This window comes from Atta colombica, unplaced genomic scaffold (assembly GCF_001594045.1).
Source record: "Atta colombica isolate Treedump-2 unplaced genomic scaffold, Acol1.0 scaffold28, whole genome shotgun sequence".
Classification (NCBI taxonomy): domain Eukaryota; kingdom Metazoa; phylum Arthropoda; class Insecta; order Hymenoptera; family Formicidae; genus Atta; species Atta colombica.
Window position 1 is genome coordinate 129201 of NW_017259381.1, and position 20163 is coordinate 149363.

The following is a 20163-nucleotide window of genomic DNA, read 5'->3' on the forward strand; positions in this document are numbered from 1 at the left end:
TTACATGTCATAATACACATATAAAGATACACATATCAAAATACATATATTATATAAAAAATTAAATCATGAGATAAGAAGCGCCCTGTATAGATGATGTTGAATATTGGTTCCTAATCATGTTTTCTAATAATATAATAATTTATGTAAATTTTTAATACGTTTTTACAGTTTTACAAATTGCTGAATATTATCGAATTGTAATCCAATCTTTAAGAAGTTAGAACAAATAATAATAATATTATTATTATTTATTTCAGCTTCTTTAAGATTGCTTTTTAAATGAGATAACAATCGGCAATTTGTAAAACTGTAAAAATGTAAAATTTAAATAAAAGTGTTATTATTAGACAATATTATTAGAAAACATTATTAGGCACCAAATTCAATAAATCTTCGAATGAGCTACATCCTTATAAAAAAAATTGATTAATTTTTAAAATTAAAATTTCTTATATATTTTTGTCTCCTGATTGCAAATGTGACAAATATAAAATGGTGCTTATTCATATTTTGGCTGCTATACCAATATTGATAAAACATGCTAAAAGAGATGATTATCTTTGAAAATGTTCGTTATAAAAAAAAGTTTGAAACAAAAATGTTTATCATCTTTTTATAAAAAAAGGTCTTATAATGAATGAATGTCTTCTTCTTAGTCCTATTGCTTGTGGCCGAGTGTAGTGACTGCTCTCATATGCCTGTGATGCGCACGCTGGTTGTACACAGTCCATATGGAACTTAATTTTGTTAGAGAAGCGTTCTTGACAAAGAACGGTACTCTCGGTGGATTACTGCTTCCTTCCGAGAGGAGGACAAGCATATGAAAATATTTTTGTTTCTACCGAGAATTAAACTCGGGATTTCTAGTATAGCAGACCAGTGCGCTATCTGCTTTGTCTCTCGCTCTCAATCAACATATATTCAATACTTTAATTGGTATATATAAAAAACTAATAAACAGACCATCTAAAATTCAAATAACGCACCTTACTAAATAAATAAAAATTTAAACTCATCAATGAAGAAATAAAGTATAATTATTCCAATTTTATTTAAGTACAATTATTCGACTTTTATTTTTTTTTAATTGACATTTTAAAATGCACACCTCACTGTCTCGGGGCGTGTGATTTTCACGCGCGAATTGAGGTCCATCCCATCTCCCCCACTGCCAAGAGACGAACAATTTTCCACACGAAAAGAGATTTATTCCACTTCCTGCCTAGGGTATCAGACTTTCCATGCGAAAAAAGATCTATTCTACCTCGAGAGCCACTAGGACTTATCAGTTTTTCAAATATATCAACTAAGGTATTGAGAATACATTTATTACCTATAAGAACTTTTTTATAGAAAATATAATGATAAACATTTTTTTGCTTCAAACTTTTTCAAACATACATAATTTCAAAGATAATCGCAAAACACTTATCTTTCAGCATGTTTTTCCAATATAGCAGTCAAAATATGAATAAATATTTTATGTTGTCGCAATCAGGAGTCAAAAATATATGAGAAATGAATAATTATTTTTTTTTACGAAGACCTAGCTCATTCGAAGATTTACCATTAAAATCCTGAAATCCAGTCTGCATTACCGACTAAACCATATAATTTTTGTATAACAATTTTTTCTCTCTTACCATTTTGAAAATTCTTTTCCAGGATTAAAATGTACGCATTATTACATGTTTGAAGTCTATACTGAGAACGACAAAAAATATTTCAAAATTAAGATGTAATTCTTCATCATTTCTTAGTCTAATATGGTGTTCCAGAGCAGCCACATCATGACAATATTTGCTTCATATAAAAGTTGGACAATCTATACTTACGAAATAGTAATCCGTAGATTAGTAATTTTTTGCATGAAAAAACAATGTCTAGGTTTTAAAATTGAACTTAGACATCTAATTAAAACATAATTGTTATACGAAGATTTATGTGTGGCATGCGTGAGTGTGCAAATATTGCTGTAGTGATGTATCAGTAACACGTAAATTGTCTGTGTATAAAGATCTATTATCAATATGACTATTCATCTTTAGGATCCCTTAATAATGAGTAAGAATTGTGCATATCGATTTACAAGTGTTCTTCCGAATGAGACATCCTTCCGACTGAGCTGAAACTTTGCAGGTAATATTGTAACAGCATAGTGATTATTTATGACGATTCTATTTTCTAAAGTTTAAAATGTAAAAAATAAGAAAGAAAAATCACGACGGTAAATATGCCGATTGATTGGGACCAATGATCTTGATCTTGACATATGTTGTCAAGGTCATGACTCTGATTGACCTCCACAGATTTTAACTGTTACTCGTTATTCCTTAAAAAATTATTAACAAATAAGTGTAAAAAATAACATCTTATTTCTGCTATATATTTATTATATAATATTAAGAATTATTTTACACTTCACTACACAGGGGCCTTGGATTTTTCTCGCGAAGCAAAATCCTTTTCACTTCCCGTTCTGCCTAGAAAAGATCCTAGGCAGAGAGAAAGTGAAGTGAACATCGTCTCTCGCAGAAAATCGGCTCTTAGGCAGGGCAAGAATTGAAATGAATCTTCTCGTGAAAAGTCGTACACTCCTAGACAAGTAGAAAGGTTAAATAAAACTCATTTCGCGTGGAAAATCGAACACCCTTAGGCAGGAAGAGAGGTGGAGTGGATATATCCTGAATCCAAAAATTATATTTATAAAAACTGTTTTGTTAATAACTTTTTAATGATCAATGAACGTTGCGAATTTTTTTATTTCTTTTTATTCTTTTTTTTTCTTCCACCATGTTTTTTCAGTCTACCCACCTTACGTAAAACTACATAGATTTATATTATAACTTCTAACGTAAAGCGAGTTCCACATGGATTTATAACTTTCTACGCAAAGCGAAGTCCAACCGAATAATATTTGTCCAGTTTTCTGATTATCAGTCCTGCCTTCTCCCAAAGAAAACCCATTGCATCTAGAGTGCTGCACCAAGTGCATGTACTTTACAACGTAAAACGAAGATTAACATCACACAATATATATAAGAGTAATTAGGATAACCTTACTTCCATAAATAAAAAAATATTTGTAGATTATTTATATTCATTAATATTTTTTATTTTTGTACAAACAATCCACTGCTTGTTTGTAAACAAACAAGTAGTTGAAAGAATCTGAGATTGTTTTTCAGATTTTTAAAGACTTGATAGTATCATAATAAACAAATTTTTAATTTTAAATACATAATCTTTAAAAATGTACCTATTTTTCTCTAACTCAAACTCTTCGAGGAAATTATACCTTATTATTTTCTTTACATATAGTAGATATATGTAGGTACTCTTTCGCATTAAGAAACAAAAGAATCCAATTTGTTCTGTTTCAATGAAAAAAAGTCAGATCATAGCAATATACGTTAAAAAGAATAAGAATAAGACTTTAATGTAATATCCGTCTAAATACTGAAAATTATTAAACATTTTGTAGATCATTGAAGATAATCAAATACATCAATTTTTGCACTTTTAGATTAAAATATTTCAAAAACTTAATGTGATACATTTTTGGGTTCCCATTCAACGCATTAATTTACCAGGAACATCTTTGTTTACTTTGAGACATAAAAAAATTCAATCTTTGCGATCATTATTATTTCAGACACACAATATGTTAGTGAAATTTGATTGTGGTATCGTTTTCAGCATCAAAAAATCTATAAAAATTTAAAGTCTGGTTCACAATAATTAAAAAAATTTTTTTTTGTAAATTAGTGTATTGAGTCCTATTTTCTATAGCTGAATTAGTGTACACTTTTGGTACTTAAAGTGGAATAGGTATATGTTTGATATTTGACAAAAGTGAAAAAGAAAATTCTAGTGCAGTCTAATACAGAAATAAAAAACAGATTATTGACACAGCGTTCATTGTGCAGATAGAGTAAACTAAATTGATTATAGGTGTACAACTTTGCTTCTGCCGTTTTCCTATAGATGGCTTTAGCGGTAAGTGGTGGTCGAAATAAATAGACCATAGACGTCACAATAAACTTGGGCATCTGTCAACATAACCCCATAGAAACATTAGTCGATTTGTGTCTGCATCATAAAGTTATTCTCGATTGAAAATATCAGTTTACGAACCAAATTCTCGTCTTTTGCGGGAAGTTTTAATTTTTTGCTTCAATATGAAGAAATCTGCGACTGAGGCTCATCGAATGCTCTCAAATACTTATGGTGAGGTCGTTATTAATAAAAGAACGTGTCGTGAGTGGTTTCAACGCTTCAAGAACGGTGATTTTGACGTCCAAGGTCATGCTCTGTATTTGGTGGGTCCAGCTCGGCGTACTGTATTATGAACTGTTAAAACCGACTGAAACAATCACAGGCGATCGGTATCGAACGCAATTGATGCGTTTGAGCATTGAAAGACAAACGGCCGCAATACAACGAGAGACACGATAAAGTGATTTTGCAGCATGACAATGCTCGACCCCATGTTGCGAAAGTGGTCAAGACATATTTGGAAACGTTGAAATGGGAAGTCCTACCCCACCCGCCGTATTCTCCAGACGTTGCTCCCTCTGACTATCACTTGTTTCGATCAATGGCACACGGTTTGGCTGACCAGTACTTTCAGTCTTATGAAGAAGTAAAAAATTGGATCGATTCGTGGATAGCCTCAAAAGATGACCAGTTTTTTCGACGCGGGATTCGTACGCTACCCGAAAGATGGGAGAAAGTAGTAGTCAGCGATGGACAATACTTTGAATCATAAATGTATAACCAGTTTTTTACAATAAAGCCTCGAATTTCGAAAAAAAACGGCGGAAGAAAAGTTGTACACCTAATATATTCAGAAAAGTACCATAGAATAATCAGAAACAGCGTATACATATTGTTGTACTATTCATAGAGTCTTCAAATATTTCACTGCGTTTCTAGCATTGTTAAACACATAAGCTGTTTCTTTGCGCAGATGCATATTTACATTTATTAATTATTTCATTAATTATTACGAAAATGGCAAAATAGTACAAAATTTTTCAGTTTAGTTTAATTCACTGTCTCATGAGTAGAAGGAGATAATCCGCGAATAATGAGACAACTTATGCATATAATTTTCTATATAGATATTTATATAGATATCGTTTTTAAAAATCATCAGATTAACTGTTTTTCAGTGCAATTTATTATATTCTTATAAAAAGAAATCTAATAATAAAATAATCATTTCATAATTACATTAGACTTAAGGAAGCTTTTGCCTGAATTAGGCCAAAAATTGAATGATATTAACATTTTTTTTGACAAAAATGCTTAGTTGATTTTTTTTAATTTATAAAGCTTATTTATTACATATTTGTGTATATACTCTTTCTATTAAAAATAATTAATTTATACTTATTATATTGTCAATATAAAATATCCTCCGCAACTTGAATATATCTTTAAATTGGTGGGCGTGTCTCCATTTTATTTAAAACAAAAAATCAAAAAGCATGTTTTAAAGAACATTTTTTTTCTACGGGACGAATTTGATAAAAAAATTCTAAATTACCAAAATAATAGTATAGCGAACATAAAGTATGGTTTTTTATTTTTTTTTATTTTTAGAACGCTCAAAAATGTTTAATTTCAAAAAGTAACAGTAGTTTTATAAGTTTACCCTCAGCAGAAAGAGTGACTCAAAGAATAGTCCATTTTTAAACCCCCGATTTTGAAATTCAACTATGTGCTAAATGGTATCTTATAATATCTGGTATCTTATAATGAGACATTAATCACAGAGAGGTGAATCAAGGTTCGGTATTTTAAGAAGGCAAGATCGCAGTTGATCCAGTCGACGAAAGCAAGATTAACTCAACTCATTTATCCTGATATCTTTTGTCAATCAATTCTGAATGGAAGAATTTAAGTCTTTCTTAATTTTGTTTTTTTAGAAATAGTTATAGATACATTTACATAGATATATATTAGGATTGGGTACGTATAGCTAATCCTAATGTATATGTAATGTTAATTAGGATTATTCTGAATCAGGTCGAGTAGTACACTACAACTAATATAATGCCCACCCTTGTGGCGAACACACTTCTACAAAGTTTTATGTAAATGACGCTTGTTTTGAATTTAAAAAATCGAGTTTTCGAATAGACGTAATTCTTTCCATCCAACTATGATAACAATTGTAACCTCAATCTGAAACTTATTTGTGATTAATGTTTTATTGTAGGGTATCATTTGGCACACAATTCAATTCAAAAATTAAGGAGCCAAAAAATGTATAAAACAATACTTTTTTTAGTCTCTTTGTTTTACGAAATACCTCTCCAAATTTATATTCAATTGAATAATTCGATTTCAAGATATGCTGCTCACAAACTTTGAGAACATATTTTCTACTTGCCTGCCGCGGCGACCGCTTTAATGTCTTGAAACTTTGCCAATTTTGCAAATATCGTCTTACATGAGAATTCTTGAAATTAAATTTTAAGAAAATGCAAAAAAGAATCGATTTTTTTAACTCAATTTGAGCAAAAGCCCTCTTAATTTAATTTTGATTTATAAAAAAATGATATTACAATTTTTTTTAAATTGAAATTAAATTGTAAAGTACACCATTTAATATAATTTCGTAATAACTTTATATTACAGACATTATATATTGTATCTTAAAAAATATATTTTATTTAAAATAAAACAGATTATTTAATTCTTTAATCTATGAGCTTATTATGGAGATTAAAGCTAATATGATTTTTCTGACAAAATATTAATTCAAATAAAAAATAAAAATATTATTAAAGCTTTGATTTTTCAAAAGATAATTTAATGAAAGTTATGATTAAGAAAGTTAAAATCTCGTGATTTTATCATTAGATCAAGCTTCTCTTATGTTTTTACAAAAAATGTAGGATAAAGTCGCCTAATATGAGATATCTTTTTTTAAAGACTTGTAATTTATTTTATTATTAATTTACAATCTTAATTTTTATTTTCGTGTTAATTTTATAGGAAATATATTCAAGATTTATCACCAAAAGTTAGTAACCGATAGTAGCTATACTTTGTTGTATGTGAAACTTTTTTATCAAAAGTGCCGATTTTGCTCATTCAAAAAAAGAATTCCTAATATGAGATACAAGGATTTTTTTGTATGAGATGATATCATAACAAAAAACTAAGGAAAAAATAAAGGTAAACTTTTTTATTACATTAAACGCTTTTATTATATTACATACAAGTAGGAACAAAGAATTTGAATGTTATACATAATTATATAATTTTTCGATGTATGTATGTGAGTATGTGTGTATATGAGTAATCTTAACAATAGAATCATCTTTTTTAATATTTCGTTCAATAGTATGCTTTGAGATATTGAATTGTTTAGATGTTCTTAGCTAGCTCTTAGCTATGTTCTTAGCTAGGAATATCTTAAGTATCTCATATTATGATTTCCATGCTTTGTTTCATGATCATCAAATCTAATCTTTACAGTTAAACAAATCATTATATCGTGTGTTTTCCTATTAATACGACCTTACTCTATCATTGCAGATTTTATTACCAAATATTTATTTATTATATAATAAAACAAGCTTTAAAGATTAACTTCAATAAAATTCGACAACATCAAATTTCAAGAATCATTTTTCACAATTATTATACGCATGATTTAATAATGAGTTTTCTACTAAATATGTTTCACTCTATGAATAATAAGTTCATAATATCAATCACATGCGCTTATTAATTTAATAGAAATCCCGCTATCTCATATTGAAAACCTATCCCATAATAGGCGACTTTACCCTATTTCATTGATTTTAATCGGCTTTTGCGTGCACCAATTATTTGGGGACACCAAATATAATTTCTATAAAATTATAAATTAAACCTTTTTTAAGAAAAAGAATTGTGATTATAGGTCATGGCAACAGATCGCTTTTAAATCTGAGGGAATCAATAAATATTTAAAAAAGTAATTAATTTGTATGTACTCATTAAGTTCGATGAACTGTAAGTTTTTGAAAAAATTAATTCTTTGATTTCAATCGAAGCTTGAAATCGCGAATGGCCATTAATAAAGCGATAAAAATATCGAAAAAAATGATAGAATGTCTGCTCGGATTATATGCTTATACATACGCGTCCGTCAGAGATATAGTCTTCTAATTTTCCTAATTTCTCTTTTATTTCTTATTATACTTATTCTGATGATTTTCAAGCTAACGTTCTTTTCAACTAAAAATATTCTATTTATAAACGAGGAACATAATGGAGAAGGAAATAGACATCTTTTTTCTAAATCTGCAATTATAATAAGATCGATTCTTACACATAATCGATCATAACAGCGTAAAGGTAAATTTTCGCTATATTCCGAAATAAATACAAAAATATATTATTAATTGTAAGAATTATTATATATTATTATTATATCTGTTGTACTGATGGAGAATACAATTATCAATTATTACGAAGAGACAAAACAGTAGTTATTACTTCATTGAAAAATTGCGAATATAAAATTATTCAGTTGAAAAAAAACGTTAGTTTGAAAATAGTTAAAGTAAATTTACAATAAAGAAAAAGAAATTAGAAAGATTAGAAAAATACATCTTCGATGAATGTACGAGTATAAGCATAATCTAAGTAGAAGAGACCGGAACTCGTTGACACAAGAGGCAAGTTAGCATTCCGTTTACAATTTATGACGAAAGAAACAATAAAAAAAAAGTTATCGAAAAATATTTCTTTTATAACATGAATATTTTTTCTTAGGTTTCATTTAAATCAAACAAGTATTACAATAGAAAAAGAGATAATTATTTAGTATTAGAGACTACTCTCCAATAACCTTGACCTTGACATATGCTGTCATGATCCTGAGAGACTTTGAACAAATTTTAGCCATCGCTCGTTGTTTGTTAAAAAGCTATTAACAAAAAAAGTTCTTCAATAAAACCTAACTTTTGGACATGACTGCGCTTCAATGAGACAAATTCCCTGCTCTAAATATGCAGCGCAAAATATTTTGTTATATAATTTTTGTGTCTTTAAAGCGAGAAAATTGTATTTTTAAAGCAGAAAATTTGTTCTTTTAGAAGCATAGAATTTGCATTTTAAAGGAAAAAAATATGGTTTTAAAGCAAAGAATTTATGTTTGTAAAGCAAAAAACATTTTATTATGTATAACGTACACCTTTTCCGTTCTTTTTATATGGACAAAAGTTTAAATCTAACATTTCGCGAAAATAAACACTGCAACTGTAAACACAACTACGTCATTGCCCAAATTCCTATAATGATCGAAATATTGTTACAAATATATTACTTCATTTATTGATATAATGGCTAAGGAATACCCAATATCTGAAAATATAAATACTGAATGAAATGAATCGAATAAACAAAAACATTTTGCAACGCACACAGTCATGTCCAAAAGTTAGGTTTTATTGAAGAACTTTTTTTGTTAATAATTTTTTAACGAACAACGAGCAACGGTTAAAATTTGTTCAAGGTCACTCAAAGTCATGACAATGTATGTCAAAATCAAAATCATTGGAGAATGATCTCTTATACTAAATAATTACCAAAAAAGAAAAAAATATAATTCAAGAAGAAACAAGTGAGCATTTCATAATTTCGTATTAATGTCTTTCGGTTTAAGAAAGCAAGTCTAAGTAATATTGTACTAGTACTCTGCGCATTTCGGGTCGATTCCGCGATCCTCATTACCGTTCGAGGTTCAGCGGCCGAACTGCTGGGCGTTCACGTGATGCTCTAACTCAGAAGCGTCTCTGTAGTTTAAATGTACTAATGGAGGTCGTACTTTATGTAATTAAAGAACATGTACTAATGGAGGTCATATTTTATGTTAATTAAAGAACATTTTTAATGTGTGGAAGTCGTACTTTATGTTATAAAGAATATTTTTCTTGCAAAATAATTTTTATTTTCTTAAAAAATCAAATACTAAATTTTCTAAAACATTTTGTCATAATAATTCTTGCCTATCAGAAACTATTCAATAATTGTTATAAATTTAAATTGAGAAGTTTCTGTAACAGACTTGCGAAGATTGAAGTCAGGAAATACGTGAATCTGGAAATTCCGTGTTTTCCATACGAAATCTTACAAAGTTTTAAGTAACAAGAATTCTATATCAATAACTATTTTCTTCTATAAGCGAATATAATTTTATTATTTTAAATTCTTGACTAACAATTAATTGTTAACATTCTCTTTAACGTATATAACACCGTCTTTATGTAATTGTTTAAAAAAGAATGTAAAACAATTATATAAAAACGGTAACAATAAAATTATATTCATTTATAAAAGAAAATAGTTATTGCGAATCTTTGTTACTTGAAACCTTGTAAGATCTTCGTATGGAAAACAGAATTTTCACGTATTTCCTAACTTCATCTTCGCAAGTCTTATAGAAACTTCTCGATATAAATTTATAACACTTATTGAATGATTTCTAGTAGACAGAAGAATTATTATGACAAAATATTTTAGAAAATTTAGTATTTGATTTAAAAAAAAAATAAAAATTATTTTGCAAGAAAAATATTTTTTAATAACGTTAAATACGATTTCCGCACGTTTAAGTTATAGAGACGCTCTTGAGTCAGAACTTCACGTGAGCACCCGGCGGCTCGGCCGCTGGCCTCGAGTGGTAGTGGAGGTCATACGCGGAAATCGGTCCGAAATGTGCAGATCCTTTGCGAATACTGTATTATGTTATCCGACAAAATTTCTTTTTTTGTCTTTTACATGTTATTGTGTTATTTCTCGAATATTTTTAATCGCTGGATTTGATCTGCTAATGATATTATGATTAAAGGAAATTTTATTATATTTTACCAATTTTATTTATATTATCTTATATTGCTATCTTTCACTTTCAAAATAAATTCTTTTTGTTTCTGAACGATTTTTTACAAGACCTTTTGAAGAAGAATTTTTGAAAAAATACAATTATTAATAAAACATAAGAATCTATGCTCAGTGTGAAATTTAATTTTAACTTAACATGTGAAAAATTTTATGATTTCTTATTAAAATCTCAAAAATTATTCGTAAAATACATAGCATACAAAAATACAATTTTAAAACATAAAATGTGATACATTTTTGTGATTTCATAACTTGATACAATTTTGGTTGTGACCTATATGATGCTATTAATTAAGTATTATTATCAATGTAATAATGTAATGTTTCATTAATAAGTCTAAAAAAATGATTATCTATTAAAATTTGATTATGACGATAATAATTAATATCGATTTTTTTATGTTCCCTCCTTCTCTGGAAGTTGATCACTAGAGTCTACAGATCATTTAGGTCCAAAATGACGGTCGAAATAGCCAATAGAAAAACTGTCAGCATTTCAGCTCAGATAAAAAGATTGCACTATTTTGGTATATCTAGAACTTTAATGTAATCACTTAGTACGAGATATTATCATGTCTCTTGATTATGCATAGCTACGTTAAGTGTCATATCTTGATTCATGTTTTTTAGATTTAACTTTGAGGTTAGCATGACAGTTGTTAGAAAATTATTCAGCCATAATATGTATTTCTGAAGTGCATTACAATGAGGCGATTTTTGTTGCACTTTTTTTTATACATTCCTTTTTATTTAATTTTTTAATTATTTCTTTGTTTTTTATATTTTATTCTTGTGTTATTTTTATTCTACTATACCGCTAATTTTCCTCGATTAAGACAATGATAACTTCAAACTCGTAAATTTGATCAAAAAATTATACAGAAACAAAATTCATTTTGAAAGCAAAAAATAATACTTTAAGATAATAGACAACAATAGAAAAATAAAATTTCCTTATCTGCAATACCATTCTAAATATTACCAAAATCATCAGTTATCGCCTATTTTCTTCCAATTTTCTCGGAAATGTGATGTGATAGGCAAATTCTAAGGACAGCATTGTATTCAGCGTCAATAAATACTTCGAAAATGATGCTTCATAAGCCAAAGATAAAATCAGTATCGGACAATATTAGTTTAAAAAAAGTGTCTGTTAATATACAATATGATATTTTGAATACAAATAATTTCTTATAATAAAATGATAAAAATCAGACATGTGTAGGAATGGAGGCGCATTGACTCATATACAGTATCCCAGAATATTTAGAAATTTTATTTTCATATGCAGATAGAATGGACTAAAATGAAAAGTTCTCTATAACTATTGAATTTTTGCAATAATTAGCGAATTATCAATTATTAAAAATCAGTTAGGGAAAGCCTAGCCTTTCATCGAATATAATAAGTGCAAGCGCACTTATTACTAATAAACAACTCTTTGCGTACCTAGCAATCTCGCTCAGTGACTGCATCTCGCCGTGCATTGCATAGCAGTAGGTCGGACTATTATAATTTTTTTTTTTAATAATTAATAATTCGTTAACTATTGTAAAAATTAAAAAGTTGTAAAAAACATTTTGCGACTATCATACAGCTTAGAGCTTCCCCTCTATTTACATATAAAAATAATTTCAAATTCTGGGACACCTTGTACAATACAAGTTTAGATGACTTGCTATAGCGTACGTGTGAACATCCAATCACAACTTAACTCTGACAAAACATGTATATTTAATATTCTATATTCAAATAAGGTAAAAATAAAATAATTTATATTTGTTTTTCTATAACATTTTATTACTTGATTATTACAAAATAATTTTGAAAGATTCAATTTTTACTAAGAAATACATGTCTACTATTTGATTTTTATTTCTATTACTTTTCTATTATATTTTTGTTAATTTAACATAGAATTTATTATAGAAGCAACTTACACATGATATGTACCCATGAAGTAAGAAAGAAGGAGATTCAACTTGATAGCAAACGGAAAAAGTAGAACCAGTTGTGAGCCGAATTGAGAGAGAATCCGCTAAGCGGAATAATCTAGGAATAATCTATACATTTAGAGGCCATGCAATCAACCTTACCTCAGTTACTTGATACCTTTAAAAGTTATTCGAATAAAAAAAATTTACCTCACAATTAAAAATACAAATCAAAGAAACGACAAGAAATGTGTAGCTCGTACGTACACACGCTGTAATTAATGCCTAGGCATCTGAATTTATAGGAGTATCGAGGCATTTATATATGAAAAATTCTGAGAAAAGGTATAGACCAGAGCTTTCTGAGTATTTCTAAAAAGTTTTAATTCTTATAAAAAATGCAAGAAAGTTATAAAATCATACAGAAATTTGGAAAAATTCTGAGAAAAATTTTCATCAAAGTTGTGTCTAAAAGCGATTTTATTTATAAATTATTAAATTATGTATTAAATTATTAAATTATTAAATTATTCAATTATTAAGTTTAGTTTATGTTTAGTTTAATTTAGTTCAATTTTAAGTTTACGTTACAATTTCGAATAACCATAGTCATAATGCATGAATATTTAGAAAGGAACGCGTGTCTTGATTATGCCTCGAAATGCTACTCCTGCAAATTCAAATGTCTAGGCATTAATGACATCGTGTAATATCGGTACAGCTGATTTTTTTTAAACATCCAAATGTGCAAGTTATTCTGTTAGCAGATTCTCTCTCGGCTCACAAACTGATTCTACTTTTTTACGGAGTTGAGCCTCCTTTTCTCTTACTTCGTGTATGTATCAATTTATCTTACATTTATCGAGGCAAATTGATTACAACGTAGTATTTCATTTATTGCAAAAAAATTGTATAGATAGTGCATAGAATCATTACTAGTTTGAAAATGTAAAGAAAGATTCTCCCTTTTATCATATTAATACATATTAATTATAATAATTGTTTAAAAAATCTAATATGCCGAAATTGTGAAAACTATATTAACAAACCCCGATCTCCCCTATAAGCTCTGTAACGCTCTATCTAATTCTACGCTGATTCTTACTATACTGCTTTACGAATGGCAATTGTTCACGAGGCAATTGTTTCAAGTTTCAGTTAAAATCAAAGAATGTTACAATAATTTTCTCAAAAACAGTTTTCGGATCTTATATATATATATACATAAAAATTAATTGTTTTTTAAATATCTACTGATTTCCTTTGATTTGAAAACGATCCGTCACCGTGTGCTAAAATTATTATTTTTTTTTTTTCGAATAATATATAAAGATGCAATTTACGGCTTTATTATTTTTTGATGCCCCAAAATAATCATCAGAAAAAGCTGATAAAAAATCCGTGAACTACATTTCTGAGTCTTCCCTTGTTAGAGCTTATTTCGCGGCTCTGTGAAAATTCGTTTCTCCTTTCGACATATAGAAGCTGTAATAATATGGAAAAAAAGAACAGATAAAAGATAGGAAGGAAAGATCGTGGCTGTTTTGTTGCAGCTGACGGACAGATCGTGATTGAGGAGGACGAGTTCGATGATTTTGGAGACTCTAAGTGCTCGCTGTGCCAGCGCAGATTTGAAGAGCAAGGTAAAAATCTATCTCTCATATCTATCTGTTCGATATGAGTGTAACGTATAAATCTAAAAGAGAATAAATCGAAGGAAAAGAGAGAAAGAAAGAGAGAGAGAGAGAGAGAGAGAGAGAGAGAGGAGAGAGAGAGAGACAGGACCAAGCTTACCAAAATACAAAATGCCAAGATATCCCAAGTAGATATTCGATGTTTGCTTTGTTGTATTACATTGAGGAACAAAATTTGACTTTTTTTGTCTTTGGCATATGAATGATGTTATTTCTCGAAGATTTTTAGCCGCTGAATTTGAATCTGTATTCAGAAAAATTCTATCACATCACATTTTCGAGCAAAATGGGATAATATAGACCAAAAATGACAATTTTGGCCATATTTAGAATGGTATTGCAGTTAAGGAAATTTTATTTTGCCAATTTTGTTTATATTTTAAAGTGCTATCTTTAAAATAAGTTCTTTGGTTTCTGCACGTTTTTTACCAAGTTGATTTAATAGTGGATTTGAAGTTAGGCATACGCTATCGCGCTGTCGCGTTGCACATTCACTTAGCGCGAGACAATACCATATCTCTTGATCACATGTAGCTAGCAAGTATCATATTTTGATTTATGTTTCTTATGCTTATCGCACACTGGACGCGATGAACGATAAACAATGATATCCAATAAAAGCTCTGCTTTTCCTTACACGATGACGCAAAGTAAAGCTTTCATTGCAAATCGCTCGTCGCTTATCATTTATTGCATCCAGTGTGCAGTAGGCATTAAGGTACATTCATGCAAATATCAAGCGTCAAACAGCTGAAGCAGCAATCAATAAGGCAATTTTTACATCACTGGCCGTATCGTCCAACTGATTGATTGCTGCTTTTGCTGCTTGATGCGTAACGTTTGCATATGAATGCACCTTTAGACATTCCGATTAGCATGACAATCGCTAGAAGATCATTCAGCCGCAATATGTGTTTCCGGAGTGCCCCACGTGGGATTTTTGTTACCCTCCTTTTATATATATTTTCTTTATTTAATTTTTTTATTATTTTTATTGTTTTTTTAATTTTTGTTTTATTTTTATTATTTTTTTTATTTTTAATTTTTAAAATTTTTTAAATGGAACGTAGCTCAAATAAGCTTTTTCGAATAAACTTCAGAAACAGTGATAACTTCAAACGTAACTTAATCATAAAATATCGTACAGAAAAAAAAAACCCATTTTTAATATAAAAAATAGCACTTTAAGATAGAAAGAGTGTACATAAAATAAAATTTCCTTAACCACAATATCATTATAAAAGACCAAAATTGTCAATTTTCACCTATATCATTCCAATTTTCTCAGAAAATTGACGTGATAGGCAAATTTTGAGGCATCGTTTTCAGCATCAAAAAATACTTCGAAAATGATATTTCGCAAGCCAAAGATAAAATCAGTGTTTCATAGTGTTATATATTGATTTGTGTATTATTGCGATAAAATTGTCACTTATTGTTAATTAGAGATTATTAACTGGAAAGTGTAAAATTGAGCATTGTCAAATTTAATAGTTAGAATATTGTATATGCTGAAGAAATAATTGATTCATTTTTTTTATATATGTACTGAATTTAATCGTATTATCAAAATAAAAAAATATAATAAGCGATTCTTATTATAAATTATACTTTTATTTTATAGTTTTATTTATCTTATACTGATATTATTTGTATATTATAGCAACGCTTATTAATTATAAGTTTATATTGTACTATTTATTATAAAATTATTGTTATATTGCACTAATAAATATTTGCCCATTCATACTGTTTCATATTCTTTGAAAGATATATTGTGTATGTACCGTGTGTTACATCAACATATTGGTTAATATGTCGAGTTATTTAATAAATGTAATATCTTTTCTAGCATTACATTTATAAAATTGATCGATATATCAATATATTTTATAAATGTAATATCTGCTAGTGAAGGTATTATATTTATAAAATAACCGACATATACACATATGATTAATATATTGATTCGTACATAGAGGATGTTTCAGATCTAACGCACCTGCTAATTACAGATTCTTGAAGTAATTTGGAAAATTATCTAATATCAAAAATTATTATAACGTCGGAGCTATAATAGTTTTTAAATTAGTAGCGAAAATTAAATTAAAATTTATTAATCACGGAGCTGACATTTTGCACGCTCCGTATATCATCAGGCATGATGATATATGACAAGTAGTGAAGATAGTGAAGATATCACGAGAGCCCTCTCAACAATTTTAAGATTATCATAGATATATGCAATGATATTTTTATTAAGTAATTGTTCTTGCTTTTATATGAAATCTATTTGTACATTGTGTACTCATAATTAATATCGAAGCATATAAAGTAATAATTTAATAGTGAGATATTACATGTATTAAAATAAATTCAAACAATATTCGTGTGCTTTGTATGCAGGTAAATATTTTTGTAATAAGTAGATAAACTATTAGAAAGAATTCGATTCTTCATTAAAAAGAATCGAATGTGTTAATAAAGCAAGGCTTAAAATACAATATATAAATACTAAAAATATACTACAAATACAAAATACTAATTTAACTAACCTTAATGCACTTATATCAAATTACTCTGGCATACATATTTCTTATTATCCTAATAAGATGTTGAAAAAAGTAAAAAATATAAAAATTAATATAAATTACAATAAGACACATATATATGTCAATAAAATTCATAGAGACAATAAATCGATACACACAATTTTTACTTATTAATCTTTTGTGGTCACATTTCATGAGAATTTTATGTTGGTCACACAAAGAGCAAATCCCAACTTTAATTGATTGCCGTACTTACAGCAAGTTGTTTTTAAAATCATAAAAATTACTAAACATACTTTAAACATTGTAGAATATAGAAATGCAGCTTTTCGAAGTTTTTAATTTTAACATATTTAAAATATTGCGAAGGAACAATATGCGGTTGAAGGTTCAAAAAGGTATTTTAAACTTTGAATAAATGACAGTTTAAGTTCTCGCTTAAAAAAAAGACTCATTTTAAAAATATAAAGTGTCACACCTTTTTGGAATTCCCTGGACCCAGGTGATCACAAAGAGTTAATTAAAATATGCATTACTTTATAAGCGAAGCATGAATTATTTTACTTTTTGTAAAATTTAATTTATAACGTTTTTACGTCATATACAGAATACATAAAAAACCAAATTGTAAACCGAGATATGTCCTATGTGATCGTATTGAATCTTGGTGCCTAATAACATTTTCTGTTAATGAAATATACCGTTTTTGCATATTTGATATTTTTTACATTAAAAATAGTTTGTCTATTTATTACAAAAACATTTGTCGAGCATACAAAGCACATGAACATGACTATGAATTGATTTTGACATGTCATAATATCTCGCTGTTAAATTGATATTTTGTTACGCTTCGATATTAATTATGTGTGCACAATGATACAAATAGTTTCATATAAAAGCAAGAACAATATTTTAAAATAATATAAATAATATTTGATAATCTTGAAGTAGCTGAGAGGAGCTTCGTGATACATCTTCACCACTTCATATATCATCATATATCATCAAGCCTGAGTGCGCGAATTGTCAGCTCCGTGATTAGTGAACTTTAATCGTTACTAATTTAAAAACTATTATTATATAAGTAATGTAATAGAGAGAGATCTAACTCTGGAGCTCCAAAGGGAATGCAGGGCACGAGGGATTCTTCAATATTGAGGAAGGAGGAGGGACTATGATGTTTGCGGAGTGGCAGTAAGACAGATTTTGGGGACTGCAGTCGTACAAGACAACAAAAAACATCATAAAAAGGGAATTGCCATGAACAAAAACAATACAAAAAACAAATATTAGGTATGGGAAAAATGTTATAAAAGATATTCGCCGATATATGCTCCAACCGTTTTTCGGCTAAGATATGGCGTAATGTAATTTTTCTAGAAACAACATTTATTAATTTTTTTATTATTAATTATTTTAAATAAATATGACCAAGTTTCATAATTAATTGATTAAGTGCCAATATCTGGCTGCTATCGAAAATGATGATATTGAAATACAATGTCTCTCTCCCTTGATAAAAATGCCTCGATCGTTTATTCTTTTTTAGGAGAGGACATGACATCGAACATGTTTTTTGCAATATGTTTCGAGGTTAATAGAAGTGTAAGTAATATTCGATAGAATTGTATAAATAGTAAGTTGTCATAAATTTTTATAAGGGTAAAAGCATGTCTAAGATAAGTAAAGATTGATCGCGATAGAAATGATTGATTTTGAGCGCCGACATCTGGCTGCTATTAAAAATTAGTTATTATTTTTATACGATATTTATATGATATACGTATATACGTATATATATATATATACAAAAGGAATTGAAACACTTTAAGTGAAATACTTTAAGTGAAATTCTAGAATTTTAAAATTTCTTATATTTATGAAAATATAATTTTGAAACATTCCTTCAAAAAATTAGAAAAAATAATATCTACTCCCGTTGAAGAGAAGGATTACAGTATGAATTTGATTTTAGAAGTGTATAATTTAGAAGCAAGCTTTCTTAAAGTATTGTATAATATACTGAATAATTAATGGAAAATATAGTGCACAAATATTGTTCATAATATATCAAAAGAAGACCTGATGGATATCGACGAAGTATTCGAAGATGTGAATTTTGAGGCAATAATGGATAATGGATAAGGATGTATTATCGGAGGATAGCGGCTATAATAGTGATCAGAGTGAGGATCAGAGTGAAGACACTAAGAACAAAATAGTGTATCCTGAGGAAGCAATGGCACTGAACGAAACAGTGCGCGATAGTTTTATTATACAACAGATGCTTCGTCAATTTTATATACATTGTATATGATGAGATTAGCGGACATCGAACACATGTATACCATTCGTGAACATGTTATCAAATCTCATGCAACCATACATGGCAAATACTATTCGGAGTGCAGAAATCCATGTCATTTAATATTTTCATGTAATATGTGCTCTATTTGTAAAAATTAAAAAAGACTTGAACTGGACAAGTATATAAAACATTGTATATAGGCAGTGTGTGTGTGTGTGTGTGTGTGTACCACACACACACACACACACACACACATATATATATAGATGTATAAAGCTTTTTTTTCAATCGTAAGCTTTAGTTATGAGCGTTAAAACAAAGTAAAAATGGACAAAGTAAAAAAATATATACGTCGAAAATTAATCGAGAGCAAGAATCCCTTGTCATCAAATCCGTCAAGTCTATCACCTTTGAGGGAGAAAGCGAGATATTTGGAATGTCCTAGAGAAAAAGCATCAAAATTGCCAATATTACCATCAACATCGGCAAAATATAAGTCGAACGGTATGTATCTTCTGTTTACAAATGCGTTTATGACTAGTGTTAATGCATTTTATTTTTTGCTAAAAACGAACAATTATCAACAAGTTTTTTTATTCTCTTTTTCCAGAAAGCGCTGCTACTGATGCTCAAGCCTAAACGTCGCTGATTTCAGCCGACCAAATGCTACTGACGACTTATTGAAATCTACGTTATTGCTCGATGCCCGATTGCCCGATTTAAAAAATATTTTTTTAATATTATATATAAACCAA

General features: G+C 28.6%; 1 protein-coding gene across 1 annotated transcript in view; it reads left to right on the forward strand.

Moving 5' to 3' along the window:
• LOC108689870 (glutamate-gated chloride channel) overlaps positions 1-20163 on the forward strand; it is a gene marked incomplete at its 5' end in the record, with an annotated part of 315742 nt that overhangs the window by 127253 nt on the left and 168326 nt on the right. Inside the window, one exon of the mRNA XM_018196823.1 lies at positions 14405-14494. Coding sequence (XP_018052312.1) covers positions 14405-14494 — 90 coding nt within the window. The remainder of the gene's footprint in view (positions 1-14404; positions 14495-20163) is intronic.